The 10,700-nt window shown below is 39.4% G+C and overlaps 1 protein-coding gene across 1 annotated transcript; it reads left to right on the top strand.

Annotated features, from left to right (window-relative positions):
* The first annotated feature begins 3,860 nt into the window (after positions 1-3,860).
* Positions 3,861-10,134, top strand: LOC133512201 (receptor activity-modifying protein 1-like). Its single transcript, XM_061841588.1, has 4 exons — positions 3,861-3,954; positions 7,128-7,173; positions 7,320-7,455; positions 8,341-10,134. Exons 1-4 carry the CDS (start codon positions 3,952-3,954, stop codon positions 8,597-8,599), a joined length of 444 nt encoding a protein of 147 aa, XP_061697572.1. The 5' UTR covers positions 3,861-3,951; the 3' UTR covers positions 8,600-10,134.
* Positions 10,135-10,700: the final 566 nt, after the last annotated feature.

Here is a 10,700-nt window from a genome sequence, read left to right as displayed (position 1 = left end):
AATTCCATGATAGTCATAGAATCATTACACTAGCTTCCGTGTATGGACCATCCTGTACCTAAATATACAGTATTTAGGATATTTTAGCTCCCGATGGGACCTTCAGAATAATAAGCGTTGACAAGTGTTTCCAGAACACGATCCAAACAAAGTGAAGCTGCATTCTGTTTCTGATTTTCGACTCTGGAACAAACTTCCTGCACAGTTGATATATGCAAAAACTGTCTACTTTTAAAACTGGCCAGGAAGGTTTATTGTTCGCAGCTGCTTTTTAACAAATAATAAAACGTGATTTATTTGTTTTCACTCTCTTGCTTTTATTTTGAGATTTTAACTCGATCATCAATGTGGTTTGGTGTTGTTCTTTCAACAAAAAAATGGATGGATGGGACGCATTTGTCCCACTTTTACAGTTGGTCATGATCTTGATTATTATACAGTATGTTGATTGATTTATCTTGATTGTAATCAATTGTAATGTTTTCATCAATTGTTTTTCATTATTATTACTGTCTATACAGATTAAAATGAATTTACATTGAGTATGCTTGCCTTGCAATATCTTGAAGGGCTTGAACAAAACAGCAGAGATATTTGTGAACGTTTGTACCGCTTTCAATGTAATAATTAACGAATACCGACTCAGCACTTCATCACATTGCACAAAAAGAAAACAACCACTCTGTTGCGGTATTTTAAAATTAGTTGGTTGAGTGACCGACTGAACAACTTGTGCTAGTTTTGCTCTTTTGGAGCACTAGAACATTAAATCTTGTTTTCATGAAGCAGGATGTACCAGAAGTATGTGGGAAAAACAAAATGATTACACTGTGTTTGTTTTTTAAGACTGGGACAAGAAACTGTTCACTTCACCGACTTCCCGATAGCAATACAAAAGTTATGACAGGCTTTCCTCTTGTAGTGTCGGTTTCTTTTTTCTTAGAATCAGAATCAACATCAGAATCATATTTATTGGCACAATAGAGAGGTGGAAAATGATGGCACAGTGTCAATGCTCCAGGGATGAACGTATCAATCACGGTACACCAGAAGAAAAAAAAAATGTCAAAGTGTCACAGTAATCTGACAAGTCAACTGTTTATTATTTTCATAGCGAGGGAAAAGAAGCTATTGGAATGTCTGGTGGTTTTGGCGTGCGGCGTTTGAAAGCCCCTAGCAGAGGAAAAGAGTTGGAAAAATGTCCATTAGCGTGTTGCCAGCCCACCTTAGTCGCTGGAAGAACTCAAGATTGAGGAAGGGGTCAACAATGACAAACGACGATGATGCTAAATGCTCACTGCAGTGTGATTCCTTCTTTGTAATGGCACCAAAACCACACTGTGATGGTAATCTGCGTGTGATTTACAGAGCAAATGTTCGTTCCTTTAAGGTGTATTAAGAGAAGGCAAATGTTTTGAATTACGAGAACAGCTCTTAAAAAGCCCCTGATGAAAAGCAAATAGATATTTGAAGCTTCTGATGTCTCTGGAGTCCCAGCATTGTACAACATGGTCCAAAGGCTTTTAGTCATGCAAAAAAATGTATTTTCCCTGTCCCTAACCAATCTCATAAGGAGAAAGGATTACAGTGGGCTCCGAAATAGACAAAGCTGTTTTATACACTGATGAATTGCATGTTACTTTGAATAGTCCAAATCACAGTTTCACACTCAGATCCGGCCTTCCAGGGCATTTTATGTGGCTTGCAAAATCTTGCAACAATTTTTGAGAACAACCCATAAAAATGATAACCAAATGCAGGGGCAAATATGTAACATGGTGGGTTGATTAATATGCGCCCACACGGAACATATTAGGAGAGAGACATGAAATGTAACAATCATGCTTGTCACATGCGAGGACGCGCTCGACGCAAGGAAATTAGAACGGGGAGGTTAACGCATCGCAGCTCATTATAGCAAATTCCCCAATAGCATGGACATTTGTTAGTTATGGGCCATATGACAATGGAATTATGACCAAAAAGTTCTATTTTGGTTTCATCTGACCACAAAACCTTCTCCCGTGACTCCTCTGTATTATCCAAATGGTCACTGGCAAACTTAAGACTGGCCTTGACATGTGCTGGTTTTAGCAGGGGAACCTTTCGTGGCATGCATGATTTCAAACCATGACGTCTTAGTGTATTACCAACAGTGACCTTGGAAACAGTGGTCCCAGCTCTTTTCAGGTCATTGACAAAGTCCTGTCGTATAGTCCTGGGCTGATTCCTCACCTTTCTAAAGATCAATGAGACCCCACAAGGGGATATCTTGCATGGGGCTCCACTCCGATTGAGATTGACCATCATGTTTAGGTTCTTCCATTTTCTAATGATTGCTCCAACAGTGAACCTTTTTTCAACATGCTGCTTGGCAATTTCTCCGTAGCCCTTTCCAGCTGTGTGGAGTTGTACAATTTTGTTTCTGGTGTCTTTGGACAGCTCTTTGGTCTTGGCCATGTTACAAGTTTGAGTGTTACTGATTATATGGGGTGGACAGGTGTCTTTATGCAGCTAACGACCTCACACAGGTGCATCTGATTCAGGATAATACATGGAGTGGAGGTGGACTTTTAAAGGCGGACTAACAGGTCTCTGAGGGTTACAATTCTAGCTGATAGACAGGTGTTCAAATGCTTATTTGTGGCTGTATCACACAAATAAATTGTTAAAAAAAATCATATATTGTGATTTCTGGATTTTTCTTTTTAGATTGTCTCTCTCAGGATGGACATGGACCTACGATGAGAATGAGGGTGTTCAAATACTTCTTTTCTTCAATGTAGTTGTACATTCTTCGCTCAGAAAATGTGAGACACTTGTAGTCCATGGGATGTGGCCAGGACTTTCCAGCTTGTAGTTCAGCCACCAGTTGTGATGTCAGTGTAATTATTACGGAATACAGTTTTTCAGGCGAGCTGGTCTGGAGAATGAAATCATGTCTTTCAGACCCATCTATTCCCACCCTGCATATATATACATATTTGTGTGCATGTGTGTGCGTGTATAAAAAACATTACTCCCCCCTGCCCCCACAGTCAATTTAGTCAATGGGACATGAACAAGGTTTCAGATCTGAAACTGGAAGCCTTGATTTCATCAAAATTCTTACTCATCGTTGTCTTGTTCCCAACCCATGGAACTGTTTTCCGTGACCACTTCACTTAACACGGTTTAATTTGCACATTTGCTTCCACTGCCTTTAATTTGTTGGTGATGGAAATGTTTTCTTATGGCCACTCGTCAAAATTTCTCCACTCATAAATGCATTGTGCGGTGGCTTTGTGGCTACGAGTTGCTCGGCGACCCCCAAAATGAACGGGCAATAGTCGAACGGCGTTGGAAATGTACACACCCGGCTGAGGCGGAACGATCCGATGGTGTGATGAGTGAGATGTTTCAACTGGCCTCCGGAAAGGACAACGTTCCTCGTGAGCCGTTTAAGTCAAGGCAAATGGCATGCAGCTAAAATGTGGTCCCATTTTCCTTAGTATGGATAGTAACAGTAAGACTTGATTTTGGAAGTTGGAATACCTTGAGAAAAGTTATGCAACCATAGGGTCGGAGATTTGAACCCTGAACCTCGGAACCCTGTTGTCAGTGTGAAAACTACCAGGTTGGATTTGTAACCTGTGGGGAAAAATATCCGTGTAAACATCATTCCTTGGAGTAATTTCATTCGTGTTGGCTTGTTGACTCTGAGGCCTCCTGGTTCAAGCGTCTCTAGGGTGAGGGGTGGTGTTGAGGGTCTGCATATGGAACATGACTTTGGGTAGCATGGGAACCGTCAGGCCTGGTCTGGGAAAGGAAGCAGGCTGACCATTGCCGTTGCGTAATATAATTAGCTCTGAGTTGCCGTGATAAGACCAGAAGAGCACAGAGGCTGTGACAGCTTGGCCAGCTGTTCCGAAATGAAGCATCAATAGCACTTACGGGCGAAAAACAACATTAATGGTATGTATTTTTCTTTCTATTTGCAATTTCCTTGCATTTGATGACTTTTCTTCCCTACATTTGAAAATCAAAATCTATACTCTCTACTTATACTTTCCCAAAATGTAACTGACAATGGAAATTTAACTTTTACTTTTCTGTAAAGTCCCTGTAAAATAAAAAGATAACCATGGATGTCATAATTGTGATGAATAACCACTGATACGAACAAAGGTGCTTAAGTTACTAGGTGAGAGAGAACTCATGCCAGATGTCCAAATGTATCACTGGGCACCATTTGAGCCATGTCCAATAAAAATCAGCAAAAGCAAAATGGTGGAAAACATTTTAACATAATAGTTCCACAATTCAGTACTACATGGTTCTCAGTCCCTGCAAATCTTCTCAGTAATTATCTTTAAACATGTATAATGTATTCAGAGACAATTCACTTTACACAATCTCTAAAGAAAGAAACTGAACCAACTTCTACTTTTATCACACAATTCCCCAACTTGATTGTGTTTGACTATCGTTTGGATCATGTGCCCAGACCGTAGACTACATCCTTCTGCGCAAGCAGGTGTGTGTGCTATCTTTTTTTTTTTTTTTCACTTTTGGTTCTCAACCAGAACTACTGTGGCTTAAATTCAGTGGGGAAAGTGCATCTGCACAGAATTTAAATAACAAATGCGTACATTTCTTTCTTTCTTTTTTATTTTTTTTTTAGCAATTTTGTCCACTAGCATATGTTTTCACTGTCTGTTTCCCAGAAGATCTATTCATTAATTCAGGGAATTTTCAGGAAGCAGGTGGCCATCATTTCAGTGTCCTGTAAAGCTTGTTTTTCCACACATTTCTTAAATTCAATGTTCCAAATTATTGCAGATGTTGTTACAACTGTCTGCTTAGATCATTATTTACATTACAGACAGACATCCATCCTTCTACTTTCTGAGCCGCTTATCCTCACGAGGGTCGCGGGAGTGCCGGAGCCAATCCCAACTGTCATCAGGCAGGGGGCGGGGTACACCCTGAACTGGTTTTCGCCCAGTTGCAGGGCACAAACGCAACTAAAGGCAATTTAGTCTCCAATTAGTGCATGTTTTTGGGATGTGGGAGGAAACTGGAGTGCCTGGAGAAAACCGACGCAGGCATGGGGAGAACATGCAAACTCCACACAGGCAGGGCCGGGATTTGAACCCCAGTACTCAGAACTGTAAAAGCAACGCTCCACAGCTGCACCACCATGCTGTCTAAATCACAGACATGTTCAATAATTAGTTTTTTTAGGTGAGCCGAGTTAAAGAAACATTACCTAAGGAGGTAGTTGCAGATTTTCTATGCTTAGTGGGTAAAAAGAAACATCTTTATCCTGATTAAAAAAAAAAAAAAAAAAAAAAAAAAAACATAATAATGTGTTTGGAAAGCAACGGAGAGAAAATTGTACTGCAAAAAAATGAAAAAAAGTCTGTGACTCAGATATCAAACGTTCCTTTAGATAAAGACATTCCGTAAGGATTCTGCCAGGCAAATGCATCATAAGAAGAGAGCAGAGATTAAAACGCCCCAGTAAAACAGCTAGTTACAAATCTCAACACTCTTACGAGGCGTGTTTGGCCCTAACTGCAGATTTTTACAAGAGCAGGTGATGGGCCCCCTGCCAAACCTCAAAACCTGGTATTCCTAAAGTGTCTCCAATCCAAGCACTAACCAGAACTGACCGTAATTAGTTTTTGAGATCGGACAAGACCTGGCAGCACGTGGGGATTGGATCATGTAAGCAAGTACAGTATTTAAAGTTACTGGTTTAACTCTCGGGAGTCCCAAGCTCTGATAACGTGTGTTCATGCATTAAACTGTATTTTAGCCAATTTTATATCCAATGTCACAAGGACAAATGTTTGCTGTAAGTGCAGACATACTTGAATACATGCCCCACAAGGCTGTGATGTGTGCCGGGGTGACGTTTTGGGCTGAGTAATGGCAAGTTAGATATTCAGTGTAAAAAAAAAGAATCATGGCATCTGCAGTAAAATATTTGTAATTCCTTAAATACCTTGGAAGTTTCAGCTATGAGGGCATAACCAGAGATGAACATATTGAGGCACTGCCAACATCCCCTAACCTATTTGAAATTTGTAGAATTTCTCTAAAATCTGTCAAAAGGAAAACCTGTTGGATTGGACAGCATTATATCTCCAAAGAGCACTCGTATTCTCAAATTTACGGGCTGAAACTATAGTAAGTATTTTTGCTCAGCGTTAGTCCGGTATATCTGCATAACATGACTGGTAAAGATTTTTTTTCTTCAGTTCAAATATCATTTGTCTTTTGTGTTCATGTTAAATGTTGTACACAAGTATATATGTTTAAAGGAATACTCTTCCGAAAATTAATATGTACAATAAACCCTCCAATGTGAATTATTATTATTATTATTACATATATTTTGGACATTAATTGAAAAAAAAATTGAAATTAGAGAAACTTTTTAAAATCCAAACAAAATCTGGATATGTGCTGGCTTTCACAGCCAAACACGGAAGAAACATCCTTGACCCCACCCCTGATGTTGCCGGTACTTAGCATTACAGACCATTCAATCTAGCTAAGCCAAAATGGCGACGTGTTGTGCAATAAAAGTGAGAAAACGCACCAAAATTTCTCCTTCTTAAACCTCGCGTGGGGTCAACCTGACAGGATAAAGCTGTGGCTGTCACAGTTGAGGCTCGTTCACCAGCGGGGAAATTTGTATCCATCTAATTATTACTGGTTATTAGCCGTTTAGTTATAGGCTTTCGTGCTGGTACTGTATAAGCAACAACATACTTTACGAGGCGGAACGATTAAACAGTGGTTCAATCCCGGACATCAGTGTGTGGAGTTTGCATGTTCTCCCCGTGTCTGCATGTGTGTGTCCTGCCTCCTGCCCATTAACAGCTGGGATAGGCTCCAGTACTCCTGCGACTATTGTGCGGCTAAGAAAGTGGATGGATGGATACATATGTGTAAGCACCAAAACTTCCCAGTTACTATTTACGGTGATCTCTGCGTGCAAAAATAGTATCAAATAATCTATCTGATAATTTGGAATCCAGTGTATTGTTGTTTAAAATGGTAATTTTCAATGTCAAAACATCCCACTATGCAAAGCATTCATTATTATGGGCCATAATTTCTTATCCCAACAGAGGATGTTTACTTCCTGCATTCTGACATTCGTCTTCTTCTGGACAGGTAAAGAATTTCGACAATGAAAACACACATTGCACTTGAACTGTTCAGTAAATACGAATCAAAGTTTTGGTTTCAAAGTTCAAATGACATACAGTAGTTGTGTCATCTGAATGTTTTTGAGATGTTTGTGTGTCTGCATTCTTCAGGACTATCTCAGAATGTTATCCATCCATGTAACAAGCACATGTTTGATAGTAACGTCCACATCTGCCAGTCAACTTTTAACAAGAGCATGGAAACAAGCGGCTACCATCAAGGGTGCGCATGGCCGGCTGTAAAACGGTAAAGTAGCTATTATTTAAAATTGTAATTCATTGTACAGGTCGCCATTTTTGAAGGCCCCATCGACAGTGCTCACAAAGTAGACTAGTGTAACTCCAACTTGATAATGGGCCTCTCCAGAAAGTTAGATCTCCTTACCTTTGAAAACATCATCGTGTTAAGGGGAGATTTCAAACACTGGAACAGATCTAAGCGTGTCACTTTTTTAAAAATGTTTAAATATTTCTTGCACTGTACGCCATTTTAATTATATTATTTTTAATTTTCTCATTTTTCAATGCTTTTAACCATGTAAAGCACATTGAGTTACCTTGTGTATGAAACACAATATACAAATACATTTGCTTTGCTTTTTATATCTTTTTTAGCTCCTTATGTAATTTTCTATATTTTGCAGATGGCATAATTTGGGGCTAAGGCTCAAATTGTGTGTTATGGTAGAGTGTCTGTCATCAAAAGCAACCCATCTTGTTGATCAAACTTCCAGCAGTGATGCTCAGTTTCCTCTTGCGGATGTTTACCTCACTAAATATCATGTAGTGGCAACCTCTTGTGAGATTTATGGCACTGATGCGTGGTTATACGTCCATCTCCACCCAGAAGATTTGACAAATCAAAACTATGGTTTTAAAAACAGACTGGTTCGACCAAGGTCGGATGTTTTGGCGGTCGCACTTTTCTTTTTCATTTCCTGTAAATATATGTTTTTGGTTTTTACAAATGTACTTCAGATAACGTCATTCTAGCTTGTGACTTTTCAAAATGTTTGCTATTATTGCTATGTTTTGAACAAACGCAGTTCATGACTTTGGATTTAGGGTTCTGCAGGAATGCTTTTTTGAGTCAAATCCAATCAGAGCCATTAAACTTGCTCTTTTTCTGCAGCATCTACTATGATCTGAAGCTCTGTGTGGATCACTGGGCCAGTGTTTCTTTGTGTCGGAGTCGGGGATCACTTGTGGATGACTTCTTCCAAGAGATCCATCAGAAGTACTTTGTTTCCTGTGGACGAGTCCAGGACCCACCAGTCTGGACGCTTGTCTTCCTAATAGCTCCGCTTTTCACTGTCACACTCCTCATGCCGCTTCTGTGTGCCAAACTGGTGACAAGAAATATAGACACGCCCAATAATCTCAATCACTGACTTGCTGATTTGACATGGGAACATGTTGTAGTCGCATGTACCGGTAATTGCTGTCATGATCCATATGTTGTTCAGTTGTCAAAGTGTTATCTGTTCTGCATCTTATCATGTTACAAATATTTCAGTAAGATCTCCTTCAGTTTCAATGTAGAACGCTGTGCTATGTTGGCACGGAGTGAATTACCTTGTCATTGGGTAGTTGACTAATTTGATGTGTTGTCTGCCTCTCACCCAAATACTGCATGATAACAGCTCAGCTGTACTCATTTTGTGCCAAAGCTGAATGCATAGAAGGCGTCAGTTGTAATTTGTTTATGTCATGTCTTCCTAGATATCCTATTGAGTCGGGATCGGCAACATGGTGCCGACCAAGAAGCTAACCAGTGATCGGAAATGATGGTTGCCAAAGAATGTTGTCAAAGGGATCATTTGAAAATGTTTTTCTAAGTTCCATATATTCCCATTGTTTAAGAGAATTTTGAAAGATGTTTGAAGACCCACAGTACATTGCGTTCTGTGACGACAAACGCCGAACTTACCAAAAAAAAGAGAAAGTGCTCTTATTTCACCAGAAAGTTTAAAACTTTTTCCATTCTTTCGTAGTCAGCAGTAAAATGTGGGTTAGTTTCACCCAAAAACAACTTCTCACAAAAGCTCAGCACGCACAACATGTACAAACTACTGCAACACATACTCTGTGTATACCATACCTATACATACTCAGTTTAGTTCAAGTGTGTGGTGCCTAAACTTATCAAATTTCCAACACGTTGGCATTCCTCTCCCTCGTAATGGACTTGACAAGCTGGAATTCATCCCCTTAATCTTTATCTCCAAATCAAAAGCTACAATAGGATGGAGTACCTGGTTTTGTATGTTTTGTTTTCTGCACTCCAAATATACTTAAAAAGAAATCATACTGCATTGTTTAGTGCACCGTTTTGTTGACCCCCAAGTTATGACTTAGAACTACTGATGTAGTGTTTGTATTTCTACTAAGAACTGTATGTAGGCAAATAGAGAAGTGTTTTTGTCTTGTTTTTTTTCTTTTTTTTTGGCCTTTGTCAATATAAAGCTTGACTGATTTGACATTTGTTAGAAGGCAACATACGGGCTATTTTTTTTCTTGGCCCAGGTTTATCTTTTTAAAATCACTGTCGAATGTTGCTTTGCTGGGTGTGTCATTCTGTACATCAGCAGATTCTGCATAATAACTATACTTTTACTTTTCTGCTGAACTTTTTATAGTCTCTGTCATGAAAAGCCAAACGTGATAATTCACCCAAGGCTTGAGACCATCCAAGACTTAAAAGATGCCTATAAATTTTTGCTTTTCAGTGCACATCTAGTTTGAGTTGTGTTTTTTTTTTTTTTGTTGTTGTTTTTTTGGCCTACTTGGGATTGCAGTGAAGTTTGAACTCATTTGGTGCATGATTTGTGGTGAGACGTCGCCTGTGAGTTGAATAAAAGAAAACCTGTACAATGATTAACCTTACTAATGAATGACTCATTAAAAAAAAAATCCATTTGTACATTTCAAACATTTATTTCTGACAAAAATAATGCTTTACAATGAGATCGTTATTTGTCTACAACAAGAGAACAATTAACATGTTTCAACCAGATACAAATGCAAAAATACCAAATTGTCTTTCAGCCTTTGCCATCGCATGGTTTGCTTGGTACTGTTTTTTTTTTTTAATGCCAGAAGCCTTTTCTGCCAGAACGGTCCCGAAGAGCTTCAGGAGTCAGGTGTTGAGCAGGCACTGACGATGAATTGGATACCAGTGTAGACATCATACCTTACTATCATAATTAATTTCCAAAATGGCAATAAAGTATGTACAAGGTAAGGGTTTTATTTTGATGCATATAGAGTAATGAAATACTCATTGAACTGTCACCTTATCATGCTGAAGGGGTTTATATGTGCCACAGTGATCTTGGGCACTAAATTGCCTGGGGCTTTATCCACCTGGCAGGGTCCAGGGGAAATAAAGCCCCAGACTACTTCGGCCAAGCACTGCCTGAAAGGGTAACCTGGGACCCGCTTCTCATGGACCCACGATCTGTGGGAGGGGCCATAAGAGTTGAGTACAGC

This window comes from Syngnathoides biaculeatus, chromosome 14 (assembly GCF_019802595.1).
Source record: "Syngnathoides biaculeatus isolate LvHL_M chromosome 14, ASM1980259v1, whole genome shotgun sequence".
Taxonomy (NCBI): domain Eukaryota; kingdom Metazoa; phylum Chordata; class Actinopteri; order Syngnathiformes; family Syngnathidae; genus Syngnathoides; species Syngnathoides biaculeatus.
The sequence above is the reverse complement of the archived record's forward strand: the minus strand, read 5'-3'. Positions and strand labels throughout refer to the sequence as shown.